The sequence below is a fragment of the Equus przewalskii genome, chromosome 7 (assembly GCF_037783145.1).
Source record: "Equus przewalskii isolate Varuska chromosome 7, EquPr2, whole genome shotgun sequence".
Taxonomy (NCBI): Eukaryota; Metazoa; Chordata; class Mammalia; order Perissodactyla; family Equidae; genus Equus; species Equus przewalskii.
The window spans coordinates 4,776,016-4,794,128 of NC_091837.1; the positions used below are offsets into that span (position 1 = coordinate 4,776,016).

Sequence of the window (18,113 nt, forward strand, 5' to 3'; positions counted from 1 at the left end):
GCCAACAATCTGACTGCCAGGAAAAGGCAAGAAAAATTAAAAATCAGGCGCAGTGATTTTCTCAGTCACCTTCCTGGCTCCACTTAGAACAGGGCACACAACTCTTATCATCTGCCCCCGACACCCTCAAGTTACTGCTATCTTAGAAGATAGAGTGATGCTCTGGGAGATCAGATAACTGCTGTAATGTGTCACGATGAATACTCCTATTTGTTTTAGTCTGTCTTAAAGGCGAGGAGGAACATAATAAATTTAGTAAGCTTTCCATCTAGAATGGTTAAATGAAGAACTTCTCAGATGTCTGGGTTTGTTCCACAAAGCTGTCAATGGCCGTGTCTCCCCCTCCCTGCTCCTCCACTGATTGCCTTATCCCTGGTGAAAATCCAGATCCTCATTCTAGAAGCAGCAATGTGTTTGCCCACAGATAACCAAGACACGCGAAGCAATCTGGATATAGCAGTTGGCTCTCGCCAACAGGCCACACAAGGCTGGATCAACACCTACCCCCTGTCCAGTGGCATGTCGACCATCTCCAAGAAGTCAGGTCAGTTAAAGGTGTGCTGACAGGTCACTCATGTCCGAGTCACATCCTGGCAGCTCAGACAGCAGATGGAGCACTGAAAGCTTCCTCTGGGTTCTAGAAACCAAGGGTGGGCCTGTGAACTCCAAGGAACACACTTGTGCCTTCTCTTTTCCCATCAGGCATGTCTAAGAAAACCAACCGGGGCTCCCAGCTGCACAAGTACTACATGAAGCGTAGGACACTGCTGCTGTCCTTGCTGGTAAGGCACTGCCTGCCACACGCCCAGCACCCAGGGAGGGGAGCACAGCGGCACGTGGGCGCACACAGAAGGAACATGGGCATCTGTCTCATCTTTCTAGGCCACCGAAATTGAGCGTCTCATCACGTGGTACAACCCGCTGTCAGCCCCAGAACTGGAGCTGGACCAGGCTGGAGAGAACAGTGTGGCCAACTGGAGGTCCAAGTACATCAGCCTGAGTGAGAAGCAGTGGAAGGATAACGTGAACCTTGCCTGGAGCATCTCTCCTTACCTGGCCGTGCAGCTGCCTGCCAGGTAGGCCCAGGTCACACCTGCTTGACAAGGGGCTTGCCCGAGTTCCAGTGTGAGGGCACCTGGGTGGAGAGGAGAGTGACATGTCACCACCAAGGACAGACAGGGAAGCAATCTTAGTGGGCTGATCCTCTGCCCCTGCCGTTCACCCAGTCCTTCTGTGCAGTGGTTACACAGCACAGACTCCTGCCTGGGGTGCCCCCAGCACCCTGGAAACATAACATCAGAGCCCCCATCTTATTGGAAGAGGAAAGGAAGCACACGAGGCTGTCACTCCAGGGAAGTGGACCCAGGGAGGGTTTGGGTTTGTTCTTAGATGTCAGCTTTCAGCAGTAGGCTACTCGGAGGAGGTGGCCAGCAGCCGAGTGTCCTGTGAACTCTCCCCTGGTGGCTCTTACAGAGACAGAACTCCTAAGACCAGTGGGAGCTGAGAGAGACTTCCAAGGCCGCTATGTTAAATCCCAGCAGAGGGATGGCATTCACCCCGTGGGAGTCCCTGTGAACTCTACTTAGTGCTTCCTCCTTCTAGTCTTGATTCAGTCCTCTGGATCAGGACCGCAGCCCCACAAAGTTTATGGAAAGTCTACCTTGTGTTGGCCTGGGGTGGTAGCACCTAAAAACTTGCACCCGCCCTCCCACCTGCTAAGGCGCCTTCCAGCCCGTGGGCTGCCATGCATCAATGGGTTGATTTGGAGGCCAGGGCAAGGGGGTGTTCTGAAGACAAGGACTATAAAGGGAGGCATCCTTTGAACGGTGAGTGCAGGCTAATTCCGGCATTTTGTCATAAGCGGTCATAATGCTGTTTATTGTGCATCTTCGTGTTCAGTTACCAACATGTCTGTAACATGGAGTTTAGGTGTCACTTGGCATTGCCCTGCATCCTTCTGGCTCAGGGCTCCTACAGCTTCCCTCTTCCATGGAGGTGGAGCCCCTGTCTGCCCATGAGGCCACCCCACCTACACCCTCTGTGCTCCATAGGTTTAAGAACACAGAAGCCATTGGCAACGAAGTGACCCGTCTGGTTCGGTTGGACCCAGGAGCTGTTAGTGACATCCCTGAAGCTATCAAGGTAGCGTAGCACATGCCGGGGCCTGGGTTCAAACTGCACAAAAACAGAACTGCCTCCAGAAATGCCTGGAAACCTAGAAGTGTGACAAAAACTGGTGACCTCAGCAGTATAATGATTATAATGATTTTTTAATTTCCTTTGTTTTCCACTCCTGTGAAACATTTATTATGTTTAAACTAGAAAAATATTGAAGGCACTTCACCCTGGTTGAAATTATTCTATTTTATGTAATGGGTCAGAAGCATTTTCCCATGTTGTTATAAATGCTTTATAATCATCACTTTTGGGGGCCATCCCTGTGATACATGATGGGGCCAGGTATTTCCTGAGGGGCTCGAGGGACTGCCTGAGCCAGACCGTCTCCCTGCTTCCTTCCCAGTTCCTGGTCACCTGGCACACCATCGATGCCGACGCACCCGAGCTCAGCCACGTGCTGTGTTGGGCACCTGCGGACCCGCCCACCGGCCTCTCCTACTTCTCTAGCATGTACCCTCCGCACCCTCTCACGGCGCAGTACGGGGTGAAAGTCCTGCGGTCCTTCCCCCCGGTGAGCCGGGCCCTGCCTGAGTTAGTCTCGGTGGGACTCTCCAGAGGTGTTTAGGGGGAGAGATGAAAGATAGGCTTTATCGCAGACCCAGACGTAGGCCTGATTAATTGTTGGCCCATCTTAGAACATGTCTTCATTCCCCATTTCTGTTCAAGAAGTCATAGAAGATAGATTTAGCTCTAATGCAGATGGATTGACTAGTTATATTTGTTTTTAACTTTAATTAGGTGTTTGAGTTAAAAAAGGAATTTCAGTTGAGTTTGGTTCCAGTTGTGGCCACGTGAGCATGTCACCCAGCCTCAGGGTGTTGGGGAGTCCAGGGGCCCCATGTGACAGCCATAGTGACAGGGGTTCAGTAGAATGTTCTGGAGACTAACTCACTGTGGCCCCAGCACATGGGTCTGCTATAACCTCAGCCCTTGTCCCTGAGCAGGCCCCCAGCAGTGAGCACGGCCGGGCCCTTCCCTCTCTCCTTGTAGACCTAGGAGCCTTGTTCATTTCCCTTTTCCTCATTGATCATGTGTTTCAAGCCTTTGGCCATTTTCCTTGCTGTCCTTGGGCTTTCCCTGCTTCTCAGTCCTCTGTGGTCTCCATTGAGGACGGTGTCCCATGGGCTGAATGACAGCAGGGCCATTCCAGGTTGGGGTGGGGCCCTGGGACATCTATCCCTGTTGAGATGTTCTCACCTTTCTTAGAGGTAAGGAATTGCCCTCCCTTCCCAGAGGTCACGGTCACTTCTCCTCCTTTGCAGGACGCCATCCTGTTCTACATCCCCCAGATCGTGCAGGCCCTCAGGTATGACAAGGTAAGGCTGTGCCGATGCATGCTGTCCAGCACTCTGAGAGCTGTGCTGGGCAGTGGGGAGGGAGCCCTTGGCAACAGGAACGGGGGCCTTGGGAGCTGTGACTACAGTCCCCGAGCTTCTTCACACACCCTCCCACTATGGTTGTCACCAGTGCCCACAGCCAAGAGGCCCTGCTCACCCTCGCCTCACCCTGAGGCCCAGTCTCACTGTGCAGACTGAGCGGTTCTGAAGTGTTGCCGGCCACTTCCTCAGGGTAGGCAGCCTGGCCTGGCTTCCCCACTTGTTGGATGGGAGTCTTGACAGGTCCCCTGCTCCCTAAATCCAGCTCCATGGTCTTTGCGGTGGGAAGTGGTGAGGAGGATTAGATGAGATCACGTATGTGTTGGTTTGCGAGGGCTGCCATCGCCAGGTACCACAGACTGGGGGGCTCAAACAGCAGAGACTGAGTCTCTCGTGGTTCTCGAGGCTGGAAGTCTGAGCTCCGGGAGTCGGCAGGTGTTGTTTCTTCTGAGGTCTCTCTGCTTGGTTTGTAGAAGGCCATCTTCTCCCCGTGTCCTCACATGGTCATTCTTCTGCGTCTGTGTCCTAACCTCCTTTTCTTATAAGGACACCACTCAGATTGGATGAGGGCCCACCCTGAGGCACTGGGAGGTGGGTAGGACTTCAACATACGAATCTGGGGAGGGGACACCTTTTAGCCCATAACAGCATACATGTACATAAGGTGCCTTGCACAGGGCCTGGCACAGAAGACACCCACAGGGGTGACAGCCCAGAGCCCATACCGCCAGTGTCTCATCCCAGCACCGCCTACTGCACCCGTGTCTGAGTGCAGCAGCAGCATCTGCCTCTTCCCCGCTGCCCTGGGCTGGCCTCATTTCCCCACTGCACAGGACGCCAGACCACCCTGTGTCCTGGTGAGCTCTCATGGCCTGGCCCCACTGTGGGCTACCTCCTGCCAATCCCGTCTCCATAGTGGCTGTGAGCACTGTGGCAGGGTGTCCCGAGGCTGGCTTCTTCCCTGCAGATTGGCAAGATGCTCCATCTCGGTCCGTAGACCAAAGTGCTTCTAGAACCACAGCCCACCTCTCTTGAAAGACTGGGTCTTGGGGCTGGCCCAGTAGCGCAGCAGTTAAGTTTGCACGTTCCGCTTCGGTGGCCCGGGGTTCGCCGGTTTGGATCCTGGGTGCGGACATGGCACGGCTTGGCAAGCCATGCTGTGGTAGGCGTCCCACATATAAAGTAGAGGAAGATGGGCACGGTTGTTAGCTCAGGGCCAGTCTTCTTCAGCAAAAAGAGGAGGATTGGCAGTAGATGTTAGCTCGGGTAATCTTCCTCCAAAAAAAAAAAAAAAAAGACCAGGTCTTGTCCTAGCTAGGTAGCTGCCAAAAGCCCTCCAACTCTGAGCAGGTGATTTTGGTACCATGTAGAGCCATATTCGCCAAGTAGGGGCCCTCACACTGGTCCCAGCACTTAGTGACTGCCATGATGCCCTTTTCTCCAGGTACCAGTTCCCTTTCCCCTTCTCTGCCCTCCCAGCGTTGTTCTCCCTTTACTCTTTGTGTCTCTGCTTCCATCTGCACGTGAGCGCACAGTGGTGGCCACCAGAGAACTCTAGCTCCCCGGGCCGTGTGCTCGGTGCTCTGTACTTAGCACGCAGGCCCAAGTGGCCCCAGTTAGCATGGAGAGGCATGGGGGGGCTCCCACTAGCACATATAGATTTGGGGGAGCTGCAGTTTGTTTTATTTGTCTTTATTCCTTTTTTTCCTAGTTTTCAAAATAATGAGTTAATTTCTTTTTTTTTTCCTTTTTTGAGGAAGATTAGCTCTGAGCTACCTGCTGCCAATCCTCCTCTTTTCACTGAGGAAGCCTGGCCCTGAGCTAACGTCCGTGCCCATCTTCCTCTACTTTATATGTGGGACGCCTGCCACGGCATGGTGTGCCAAGCGGTTCCATGTCTACACCCGGGATCCGAACCAGTGAACCCCGTGCTGCTGAAGCGGAACGTGCGCACTTAACCGCTGTGACACCAGGCCGGCCCCAATGAGTTAATTTCTTATCATTATCCAAAGATGACCAATGGGTTTTTCCCTTTTCCCCCCTAATATCATTATAAATTCAGGGACTTTGACATGTCTGACATGTCCCAGTCCACTATTTTTGAGGCCCGTCTTCCTGACCCAGGGAACCCCCTGTTATATACTCTATTCTTTGATCTTTTCTCTTTGATAACCTCCTGGAAACAGAAGGACAAGATATTCCAGGCTCTTCTTATACTTTTTCTGCCTCAGACCTGGAATCACCAATTTTCCAAGGAACTCTGGTTCATTTTAGTGAGAAATGGTATTGAGACACTGTAATCTGAATGCTGAGAATGCTCACTGCCGTTGAGTTAACTGACTATTATTTCTAGGCCTTTCCTATAGATAGAGCTTTTTTTTTTAAAGAAAACTAAGTCATCAGATTATACTGATATTTCCAATTCAAATGTAGAATTATAGAGGGTTTTTGTTTTTTTTATTTGATTTTATGTTTGATTTTTTTTTTTTTTTTGTATTTTGAGGAAGATTGGCCCTGAGCTAACATCTGTGCCAATCCTCCTCTTCTTTATATGTGGAACGCCACCACAGCATGGCCTGATAAGCGGTGTATATGTCCGTGCCTGGGGTCCGAACCAGCAAACCCCAGGCCGCCAAAGTGGAGCACGTGAACTTAATCACTATGCCACTGGGCCAGCCCCTATGTTTGAATCTTTTAACACTAAAAATATTGGTTCCTAACAATTAACATATTACCTTTTTGCTTTATCCTACTATATATAATAGTTTCAAAAATAACAATACCAATATTACCAAATATGATTACTGAAAACTGGGTCACATTTTTTTGGTATATTTTCCATTAGGGACATACAGTCAGATTGCTTTATTTTAAAATCACTTGAAATGATTCTTCTCTGTGTGGTTACACCAGCTCAAGACTCGGCTAGCTTCATTGGTTTCTTTCTTGCTTTCCATTTTTAGGGATTTTTTTTTAAAGTCTAAGCTTGAGAGAAGACAAATATATATATTTTTTTGCTTATTTTTTTTTTACAACACTAATAAAAATGGCTAGAGAGGGAGCAAACAGGATGGAAGCGACCGTGCTTAGTAATTTTTGACTTTGGAACTCTCTCACTGTTTGCATAGTTATGAAGCAAACATATACTTTTCAACCAAATTGGCTAGCAAGGATATATTAAGTGGATTAAGAAACACATGAGAATAACATGCTAAAATCTTTTCTAAAGCCTGACGCCTCCGTGGTCCTGAGTGATTGGAGACAGCTCCTCCTTGTTCATACTGTGCTGCCTCCACTTCCGTTTCCCTAGTGTAGTTGGATTGTTACTGCATTGAGGCTCCTTCCATGGTCTTCGCAGAATGGACTAGATCACTGGTTTATTATAAAAGGACGTAACTCAGGAACAGCCAGATGGGAAGGATGCGTAGGAGAAAGCATGTGGCTTGGAGCTTCCATGCTCTCCACGAACGCTGCTCTCCCACCACCTCCATGTGTTCACCAACCTGGAAGCTCCGGCAACTTATATTTAAACACACTATAAGTTGAATATTCATAGTTTGTCTTTAGATCTATTTGCTGGGTTAAAATTGGGAAAACCATGGCAATGAGTTATTTGAAGTTTGACCTGTTTGGTGAGCCCGCCCACCCAAGTTGAGGACGTCTGTCCAAGGAATACTTCACCAGATGAGGGGCCACAAACCACCACGGGGAGGGAGACGCCACTCCCCCAGGAGTCTTCCAGCCAGCCACCTTTTTAACCTAGGACATGCTAATTAAAACTGGAATTAGGAGTAGCAGAAAATTAGAAGGAGGAAGAGAGGTCCTTAAGATGGTGGCCACGGTGTGTCAACTCATGAGGGAAGTATCTATGCATGAGATAGAGTTTTCTGGAACCTGCCCATCACTATGGAACGTCATTCTAAACAACAAGCTTATAGATAAGTTTTAGTACCCAGCCTCCTCGCTCCTCATACTTGACAACAGCAGAAATTGGTGAGAGAGTTGTGGTTCTTAGAATCCAGGGCAAGGAACAAAGGAGACAAAAGCTGATTCGTGCTTGTATTGCAGACCCTACCACCTGGGGCCCTGTGCAGTGGCCAGCAAGGCAGAACTTGGCCTGGCCCCGGGCAGACTTACCACAGACCCAGGAGAGCTTGCTTACACAGCCAGAAACCACTCGTCCTCACTTCTTGCTGGGTCTGCAAGTGCTGGGAGTCAGCTCCTGCTCTGGGTTAGAAAGAGTCTCTCTGGGTGGAGAGGGACTCCAAGCCTGGCTGACGGCAGCCTTGCTCTCCTACAGATGGGCTACGTGCGGGAGTATATTCTATGGGCAGCGTCCAAATCCCAGCTTCTGGCACATCAGTTTATCTGGAACATGAAAACTAACATCTACCTAGATGAAGAGGGGCACCAGAAAGACCGTGAGTACTCTGTCATCTTCCCCCACGTCTTACCCCCATCTTTCACACCTTGGGGGCCGCCCAGAGCCTTCCTCGGCCCCCAGGGCCCTCCATGACCCTTGCTGCCTCTACTTCCCATCCTTTGGCAGGAACACCTCACCTTTAACACCCCATGGGCGCAGAACCCCTCCTCCACAAAGCCTTTGCTAACCCCCTTCCAGATGCCCTGCCTGCCCCCATGGCCCCTGCTGCTCCCGAGCACGGGTGAGACCCTCCTGCTCCGGCAGAGCTGCTGCTCCCAACAGTCACCCCTGTGCTTGAGCAGCGAGCCCCTGTGGGGGTGAGGTGGCCACCCAGGGCAGTGCTTCTCAGACTGTCGTCTCTGGACCCTTCACATCTTTAACTGTTGAGACCCCCCAATGGGCTTTGGTTTATGTGGGCTTTAACCGTAAATGTTAACCAACATTAGAAATGAAAACCGAGACATTTAAAAGATATAAACCATTACATGTTAACATAAATAACGTATTTTTATGAAAAATAACTCTTAGAAAAAACCCTCAAAAACGAGCGAGAAGAGTGGCATCGCTTTACAGTGTTGCAGATCGCTTTAGTGTCTGTAGGAGACATTAATTTGTCTTCAATAATGTCATAATGTCTTTAATAGAGTAAAAGACAGCTGGATTCTTATTCTGCTTCCACATTTAGTCTGTGGGAATATATTGTTTGATTGAAGTAAAGTCGGGAGATCAGCCTTACACAGACATGTAGTTGGAAAAGGGAGGGGCATTTAGCAGTCACTGTGGGTGTTCTCCGTTGACGCTGCACCAAACTCGACAAGTGGTAGTTTCTTAAAGGTTAATTGCAAGGTGGAATCTGCAACCAGGTCAGTGAACTTCTCATGCTCCTTTCATTAAAGCCCATTGGCCCACCCTGCACTCATCCCCACTTCAGCGTCCAGCAGTGGTCATTTACACAACGTCGATTGGTGAGCTAAGCCAATCTCCCAAATGTTGACACGTTTCATTATACAGTATTTAAAAATCACGCGGGTTAATGGCCCCCAAGCTCGTATAACAGAAGCATTTGTAAGTGTTGGGAAACTGTCAAGTTCACAGTAGCAGATGCAAGTTTTCCAAAATTTTGTAGTTGTTTTCCTTAAATGGCAGATCCATTTTGTTCATTTTCATGAAAATATCCATCCTATACCTGGAGCTTGAGAGAATTATGTTAAGTGAAATAAGCCAGCGAGAGAAAGATAATCTGTGTATGACTCCACTCATATGAGGAATTTAAAACTATGGACCAAGAACAGTTTAGTGGATACCAGGGGAAAGGTGGGGTGGGGGGTGGGCACAAAGGGTGAAGTGGTGCACCTACAACATGACTGACAAACATTAATGTACAATTGAAATTTCACAAGATTGTAACCTATCAATAACCCAATAAAAAAAAATTATTACAACACCTGTACAAAAAAAAAAAAAAAATCCATCCTATACCTAAGTCGGAAGAACATATTTTGTCTGTCATTCTTTCAACTAAAAATGATGTTCCCTGAAAACAGAGGTTAGTTCAGCTCACAAGTCAAACGAATGCAAGGTGCTCTCCTCGGGCCCACGATGTGCTTCAGGGGCAGCGGCAGAGGGGCCTCGTGCACTTCCCATTTCGTCACACAGGATATGCAAAAGACTTATTCGGGGTAGAGTTTAGTAAAATTAGTCATTGTTTATCACTTCACCAAGGCGTTCTTAAGTGACCCTGGCTTTTGTTCTCACCACGAGAGCAAAGCCGTGAGGATCCAATGACCACTGGCACCCTGGGCCCCACCACTTGTACACAGGCTCACATCAACACTGTAAGGAGGGCAAACAGCTTCTTGCTGTGGTTTTGACGGTGGGATCTGATGAGAGGGTCCCAGAGCACCTGCAGACCACTCTCAGGACGGCTGGTCTGGGTGCCAGGAGTACCTGGGATATGCCTCTGGCAAATGTGGGCGGGGTTTCCTCCAGGGCCTTTCTGTGGCTGAAGGCTCACTCTTGGTTTCTGTGTCAGCTGACATCGGTGACCTCCTGGAGCAGTTAGTGGAGGAGATCACAGGCTCCTTGTCAGGCCCAGCCAAGGACTTCTACCAGCGGGAGTTTGATTTCTTTAACAAGATCACCAATGTGTCAGCCATCATCAAGTAAGTGCCATCTCCTTGCAGTCTTGGCTCGTGGGAATTGCCTGGGGAGCTTTAAAGGTGCCAGTGCCCAGGCCTCACCCCTGCTGGCTCTAGTGGACAGCCAGGGCTGGAATCTCTGCTCTGGCAATTCAAGTCTCTTGAAAGGATAGCAAAATGCATGGTCAGCCCGATTTCAGAACCCATATCTTAGTTTCCTTCCGGATATTGTCCCGCAGTTGAGGCTACTCTGCTCTCTCCAAGTTCTGAAGGATCCTAGCCATATTAGGAAAACCAGACTCCTTTGCAGCTCCCATCGTCATTTCACTGATTCACCTCCTGGGTCCTCCATTCACACGAACCTGATGCCATCCTTGGACGTCTGTGGCACTGCCCACTTGTGCAGGACAGGGCCCTGGAGTCACCAACGCTGGCTGAGTGCCTGGGGGAGGCTCCAGTGTGGGGAGCACGGGGAGCCCTCAGTGCTCAGGCTTCTCTCACCTTGGTCACCGTGTGGCTCAGCCCATGTCTCCTGAGGCCCTTTCCCAGGTCAGGTACTGGGTATAGTGGTAATGGGGCAGCTTCTAGCCTGCAAAGATAAAGGGGTGGGGAGGTGGCATTTCCTGGGCATCTGTCATGTGACAGGCACGTGATTCCACTTTGCCCCTCTCCTCCTCATCCTTACTGGGGCAGGAAGTCTGAGGGGCCTGCCTGAGGTCGTGCTGCAAGTAGACATCAGAGCCGGCATTTGAGTCTGGTTGTCTGACCCCACAGCCAACTCTGCCTGCTTCTCTGACAGCAACATGCACACGCAGGGCAGGGATCACTGTGAGTGGTCTCCTGGAGGAAGTGAGTCTGGCAGCCCTTCAGGAGTAGCTAGAACTAGAAAGAGTGGAATGGAGAGGGCAGTCAGACTGGACGGGGCCCTGGGCTATGCCAGAGTCCTAGAGGCCACTTCCTACGGGAGACAAAGCAGAGCGTTTCTGTCTTGTTTCTCAGGCCCTACCCGAAAGGCGACGAGAGAAAGAAGGCTTGTCTGTCGGCTCTATCTGAAGTGAAAGTACAGCCTGGTGAGCAGGGGGCCTCAGAGGGCTAGTGAGAAGGGCTTCTTCCTGTGGGCGGGGAGTGGGGGCTGCTGCCTCTCTGGTGCTGCAGGGAGACGGGCAGCCTGGTTGGCCCCACGTGCACCTGGGCCCTGGGTTGCCCAGTGCCCCTCTCCAGAATCTGTCCCCAGTGAGCTGAGAGCTTCTTCTCAATGAGCACTCTTTATCTTCCTTGCTGCCTATTTTTCTAAAGGCCGAGATGCTGTCATCGGCAGCTGTTAGTCTAGATGGTTCCTGAACTCCAGTATAATAGCAGCAACATAGGCAATGGATGTAGGGTGGGATGGGGGGCGTCACAGGTGTGCTGGGCCCCATCAGACAAGGGTACCTGCCCTGAGGTGGGAAGCTGCTTCATGGTGCCCGCCAGCTGTTGTCGCATGGAAATTCAAGCCCGGTGTGGTCAGATCTGTGCTTTTTCAAGTCAAGGTGGGAATCCAGACTTCACTGTACAGCTTGCCATTTTTAACCATTGGTGCAAACATTTTTCAAAACCCTGGCTGGCCTGTGCAGGCATTCACCCTAGCTGACCTTGGCCAAGGTTGCCGGCTTGGGGCCTCAGTTCAGACCTTTCCTTGACTTGTGTCGGGCTCCCTGCCCAGTGCAAACGATGACTCAGCTTCCCGGAGAAGCTTGACATCCACTCAGGGACTCCTCAGCAAGACCATGCTGCTGGGTCTTGTCCTGAGGCACCGGGGAGCTGGGGCTCTAAGGCAGAGGAGTGGAGATTGCATCTGTGAGAGAGAGGCTGGAGCTGGGGAGTGGAGCAGGGGGAGGGGAGGAGACCATGTGGGCCTCCTGCCGCGCCCCTCCTTCTCTTGGTAGGAAAGTCCATCTGCACCCCGCAGCGAGGCCTCACTTTGCTCCCCAGGAGACCCTGCCCTTCCTGTTTCAGGGGCCCTTCTCAAAGCCCACCCCCTGGTAGGCAGCTCTCCCACTTCCTGGGGGCTCAGAGAGCACACTGCCCCAGGGGAGCTGCCAGTTCCTTGACCAGGAATGGGCTTTCTTTTGTCCTCCTGTTTGACACGTGTGCTGAGAAAGGGGAGCTACAGACCGTGGGATGAGTCCAAGAACTGTTCTGGGTGAGCAGAGGCAGGGCAGGAAGCTCCTGTGTGTGTCCCGTGAGCACAGGCCCAGCACTGGGTGTCCAGTGGGGCCCAGGAGCAGCGTGCTGGGTCTATAAAGCTGAGGGCTCAGCGCGTCCTCTTGGAGAAGTGTCTCCTGGGAGGTGGTGGCTCCCCGCTTAGGTATCAGGAAGGATCCAAGGAAAGATCACAGAATCAGGGAGGATGGACCCTTAATGGCCACAGAATCCGAAATCATGGGTGCCAAGGATGAGACCTAGACTAGGCTGGCAAGCGCCGCCCGTCTGCAGGATGGATTCTGCAAGGAGAATCTGTGCTGAGGACAGGTTGTGTCCTCGGCATCATCACACCTGGGCTCCCTGTGACTGCCCCTCTGTCCCTGCGCAGGCTGCTACCTGCCCAGCAACCCCGAGGCCATCGTACTGGACATCGACTACAAGTCCGGGACACCCATGCAGAGGTGAGAGGCGCCCCGTCGGCAGCTCCCTGCCTCAGCTTCATTTGCTGTATCACTTGTGCCACTTTCTTTTTATTGTTTTTCAGTGCTGCAAAAGCTCCATATCTGGCTAAATTTAAGGTGAAACGATGTGGAGTTAGTGAACTTGAAAAAGAAGGTGAGTGAAGAATTTATGATGTCATTTCGGATCTAAGTGTTTCGCCTTGTTAGTGCCAGTTTCTTTTGGCCCGTTTAGTTTATTACCAGCTCCCCATGAAAGATGGCGGCTGTCCATCTCCTCTCAGTGTGACTCCTCATTGGGGATAGCACAGAGCTCATGTGCAGTGACAGAGACCCCTGGAGGTTGGTCCCCAGGTCAGCCAGAGGGTCCATGAGGTGTCTTCTTGAGACAGAGTGGCTGGGTTTTCGGGGGGTGTACGAGTCTGCTTGGGCTGCCATGCAGACAACCACAGCCTGGGGTGTTCGACGACAGAAGTTGCTTCTCTCTCGGTTCTGGAGGCAGAAGTGCGTTGGCAGGGCCTTGCTCTCCCCGAAGGGCTCTAGGGGAGAATCTGCTCCGCGTATTTCTCCTGGCTTCTGGTGGCTGCCGCAGTCCTCAGCATCCCTTGGCTTGTAGCTGCATCACTCCAACCTGTGCCACTGTCCCCACATGGCCTTCTCCCTGTGCGCCCCCGTCCAGATTTCCTTCCTCTGATAAGGGCACCAGTCATTGGATTAGGGCCCACCCTAATCCAGTGTGGCTTCATTAACTTAATTACATATGCAAAGACCCTATTTCCAAATAAAGTCACATTCTGTGATTTTGGGTGGGCATGAATTTGGGGGGGACACTAGTCAACCCAGTACAGGAGGTGTGGCCCCAGCCAGTGTGGAGACATGCCTTCCATGGCCTTACCCACACTCTGGCCCCTGAGTCCTCCCAGGCAGCCCAGGGGGCAGACACTCCCCTGCCCCCCAGCTCACTCACCCCCAGCACCCTCAGAGGGCCTCTCACCGCCCCTGGGCTAACAGGCAGCCTCTCCATCCCCCACATGCAGGTCTGCGGTGCTGCTCAGACTCCGAGGACGAGCATGGCGCGCAGGAGGCCGATGGCCAGAAGATCTCCTGGCAGGCGGCCATCTTCAAAGTGGGAGATGACTGCCGACAGGTAGTGGGGGCCAGGCTGCCAGAGGCAGGCCTCTTTCTCTCTGAGGCTCTGGGTATGCTTCAGGGTTGAACCTCACACACAGAATCATGAATCTTTGCTTCCCCTGTTTGGTTCAGATGCCACAGAGTAAATCAGGGCTTTCTGGCAAACCCAGAGGCCTCTCCAGCGGCTCCCCTACTGGTGGACGCCCTTTGGCCGCCTACAGGGAACTGCCGTGGGGGGTGGGTGCCCCTTACTCGCACCACCCACCAGGCAGCATGGCCTTGTCTTCAACCCAGCACCTAGTGGTCCCAGGAGCCTGAGCCCAGCCTGGTGGGCACCGAGGCCAGGCACTCCAGACTCCTCCGGGCCTTCCTCCCTCGTCACTGGGCAGGGCTGCCAGAGCACACGAGGAGGCCGCCTGACCACCCCACATCTCCTTGGTTCCCAGGACATGCTGGCCCTCCAGATCATCGACCTCTTTAAAAACATTTTCCAGCTAGTCGGCCTGGACCTCTTTGTCTTCCCCTACCGGGTGGTGGCCACCGCCCCCGGGGTAAGTTCCCTGTGCAGGAGCCCAGGCGGCTGCCCCTTGATGCCTCAGGCCAAGAGCAGTCCCACCTGCAGGCCTCGGCACTCGGCCCTTCCTCCCTAGTGCGGGGTGATCGAGTGCATCCCCGACTGCACCTCCCGGGACCAGCTGGGCCGCCAGACGGACTTCGGCATGTATGACTACTTCACACGCCAGTATGGGGACGAGTCTACCCTGGCTTTCCAGCAGGTGACCAGCAGGGCGGCTCCCATACCTGGGGTGGTATGCGCTCCATCCCACCCCCAGCACCGCTGGTGGGCCAGCACCCTGCTTCCCCCCTTCCCCTGCTTTTCTGAGTCCTTGTACACTTGGGGGTAAAACCAGGGCACCTGTAACCTTTCTTGGGATTCAAAGGAGCCTCTAGATGGACTCCCCAGGAGAAAGCTAATTCATGGGTGTGGGAGGAAGGGGCTGCTACCCCTGCACCCCTAGATGCAGCCACTTGTCACTCCTGCTACCAAGGTCTGCCTTGCTGATTTGGGCCCCGGGGTCCTAGGCACAGAGCCAGGAGAGTGCCTGCAGGCCCTGGAGGCGCAATCCTTGGGGGCCATCGTGAGTGCCTGGTTCTCTCCACATAGGCGCGCTACAACTTTATCCGAAGCATGGCCGCCTACAGCCTCCTGCTGTTCCTGCTGCAGATCAAGGACAGGCACAACGGCAACATCATGCTGGACAAGAAGGGCCACATCATCCACATCGGTCAGCCAGGCCCAGCGCCGCCCTCCTCCTCTTTTTTTAACCCCTGGAGCCCAGGGCAGGATAGCGAGCCCCACCCCACAGAAGAGCCGGCATGCTAGAGCCCGCCAGCCAGGAAGGGTCAGGGTCAGGGTTTGAGTCCAGCCGTGAGGCCCGAGCCGTTGGCTGCCAGGCTGTCCTGCCACAGAGGGCACTGGGGGCGAGGAGAGCAGCCAGGGCTGTTGAGCACGGGGAGGTCTGGGGTTAGAAACCGGAGCCAAGTGGAACTGGGCTCATCTCTGCTCCAGCTTGGCTCCCCACCTCTTCTTCCTCTCTCCTCCTTCTGGCTGCTGCTTCTCTGCCACTCCCAAGAAAATATAGCCTGTGGTCGGTTCCTGGGGTATGGGGAGCTAGTGGCTCTGAGTCCTGGCTGAAGCATGCCCACATCTCTACCCTGGCATCTGTTCCCGTCACAACTGGCTTCTTGGGATTTTGCAGACTTTGGCTTCATGTTTGAAAGCTCACCAGGTGGCAACCTTGGCTGGGAACCCGACATCAAACTGACTGATGAGATGGTGATGATCATGGGGGGCAAGATGGAGGCCACGCCCTTCAAGTGGTTCATGGAGATGTGTGTCCGTGGCTACCTGGCTGTGCGGTAAGCCCTGGGAAGGGGGCGGGTGTGGGCACCAGGACAATGGGGAGGAGGGTGGGCAGCCCCTCAAAGGTCCCAGGAGGCCTTCTGAGACCTCTTTGTGAGTGGAGGGACTGAGGTTCAGATAGAGCAAGGGAGGTGCTAGAGGCCGCCTGGTGGGCCAGGTGTACCTGGGCCTTGCCTTCCTGTTGCCTCTCTCTGCCCACCTGTGCCAGCAACTTCTCCTTGCTCTGGGCATTGGAGTCCAGCCACACTGTAGTCTCCTGGGCTTGGCTTCACTTCCAACACCTTGGGCTCCCCTTTCCGAGCATCCCACTCCCCCTTTCAGCCAAGCCTAAGCACCTGCCACCCCAGGCTGCATGCTGGAGACTCACTGTCCTGGTTTCAGAGTGTCATGTAGCCAAAGCCACACGGCAATGTGTGGTGACACCTGGACTCCACCTCAGAGTCTGTCGGAGCCTGCATCGTGCCCGCTTGGTGCAAGAAAAGAGTGTCTTTGAGCTGTGCCCCTGCACTTCCTCAGCCGCACGCAGAAGCCACAGGTGGAGGCCTTGGGTGGGGGACCGAGGCAGGATGGCTCCACCCATTCACAGGCGTGTGAGCAGCCTGGGCACTGCAGGCGCTGCCCTTGGGAGACATGAAAGGTGGTGGCAAGGTGGGGGGAGCCAGTGCATGAGACACGCCATGGGCAGCTGTCAGGCAGCAGCCAGACTGCAGGACTGCGGGCAGGGTCACCCCACTCACCCGTCCACCTCCCTTCCCCGCCTCTCCCCAGGCCCTACATGGATGCAGTCGTCTCTCTGGTCACTCTCATGTTGGACACAGGCCTGCCTTGCTTCCGCGGTCAGACAATCAAGCTCTTGAAGTAAGTAGGTCCTGGGCAGACACGCAGGCCATTTGAGAGGCAGCTGTCCCTGAGATGGGAGCCTCTTGATGCCGGTAACCGATCGTCATCAAGGCTGAGTACACTCCTTGGAACCCCAGAGCAGATGGGGTTTCTAGAACAACGCTGTCACCAGACCATGTTTGTAAGATGCCCCAGCTTCTGGCATGGCCAAGGACATCCCCGGCCCCTTCATTTCTCAGGGATGCAGTACCAGCCCTGCCTCCAGGCCTTGAGCCCCAGGGGCCACAGCAGCTTAGCCCCCGTGCTAGACCTCGCCCGTCTCTGAAGCCACTCCACTTAGGAGGCGCTAGGGAATGGGACAGAGCCCTCTAGGCCAGCCGGGCACAGTGTCCCCACAGAGGCCTGGCCCTCACAACCATGTCCCCAGGAGGGAACATTCCCAAGGCCTGACCCTCAGTGGAACAAATTCCCCCAAATGCTAAGTACTGTCTGCCGGCAGGACCAAATCCCGCGGGGAGGGCAGCTTGGAGGGAGCGCCCGGCAGTGGCAGCCCTGACTCGCTCTCTTCCCCAGGCACAGGTTCAGCCCCAACATGACTGAGCGGGAGGCTGCGAATTTCATCATGAAGGTCATTCAGAGCTGCTTCCTCAGCAACAGGTCAGTCACCCCTTCCTGCGTCACCGCCATGCCCCGGTGTCTTCTGGGCACCTGCGTGGGGCTCAGCTGGGCCAGGTGACGAGGATACTGCGGTTCCAGGAGACTCTTGGTCCCGCACACCTGGAAGAAAGCTCTTGCAGAACTACAGGGTGCTGGTTTAGAGGGGCTAGGGTCATGCTAAGGAGAACACCTGGCAGAGGCCTGAAGGCTGGAAGCCATGCCCACCTGGGCCAAGCCCATGAAGTCGAGGGAGCCACCAGCACATGGGGCCCTCCAGGGCAGTGGGCATGGCTCAGCAGGGCTGGGGAAGGAGCCTTCCTCAGGCTGCTGCCTAGGCAGTGACAGGAGGGGCAGGGTAGGGACAGGCCTGTCGGCTGTTGCTGTGATGGGTGGTGGAGCTGTGAGAAGAGGTGAGTTCCGATTCTGAAGTTAGAGCCCCAGGCTTTGCTGATGGGCTCCCAGCAGCTGTGATGGTCAGGGATGGCGTTGAGGCTTCTGGGCTAAACAACTAGGTGGACGCGATTCCAGCAGGTGAGTGAGGGAGCCACCCGTGTAGGCGTCAAGGCCCCTGGGAGGTGCAGAGACTGCTGGAGCCTGAGAGGAAGACCAAGAACTGCCCCTGGGGGCCCACCAAGAGCAGGTCAAGGCCAGGGCACATGTGGGCTGGGCCGTGTGGCACAAGAGGACCACAGAGGACGGGAGGCAGCTCAGGGCAGGCGTGCACAACATATCTCTGAGTCAGCGAGAAGGGTCGGAAGGCAGGACGAGGAAGGTCTCTTCTGTTTTGTTGGTGAAATAAGACGG

The 18,113-nt window shown here is 53.7% G+C and overlaps 1 protein-coding gene across 1 annotated transcript in view; it reads left to right on the top strand.

Moving 5' to 3' along the window:
- The window catches only part of PI4KA (phosphatidylinositol 4-kinase alpha), a 123,963-nt gene that overhangs the window by 104,916 nt on the left and 934 nt on the right, over nt 1-18,113 (top strand). Inside the window, exons 37-54 of the mRNA XM_070628338.1 lie at nt 425-544; nt 703-782; nt 883-1,076; nt 2,052-2,142; nt 2,522-2,689; nt 3,441-3,494; nt 7,855-7,975; nt 10,010-10,139; nt 11,115-11,185; nt 12,688-12,760; nt 12,844-12,914; nt 13,795-13,904; nt 14,335-14,439; nt 14,539-14,664; nt 15,054-15,174; nt 15,649-15,808; nt 16,581-16,670; nt 17,226-17,309. Of these exons, the coding sequence (XP_070484439.1) occupies nt 425-544; nt 703-782; nt 883-1,076; nt 2,052-2,142; nt 2,522-2,689; nt 3,441-3,494; nt 7,855-7,975; nt 10,010-10,139; nt 11,115-11,185; nt 12,688-12,760; nt 12,844-12,914; nt 13,795-13,904; nt 14,335-14,439; nt 14,539-14,664; nt 15,054-15,174; nt 15,649-15,808; nt 16,581-16,670; nt 17,226-17,309 (1,969 nt within the window). The remainder of the gene's footprint in view (nt 1-424; nt 545-702; nt 783-882; nt 1,077-2,051; nt 2,143-2,521; nt 2,690-3,440; nt 3,495-7,854; nt 7,976-10,009; nt 10,140-11,114; nt 11,186-12,687; nt 12,761-12,843; nt 12,915-13,794; nt 13,905-14,334; nt 14,440-14,538; nt 14,665-15,053; nt 15,175-15,648; nt 15,809-16,580; nt 16,671-17,225; nt 17,310-18,113) is intronic.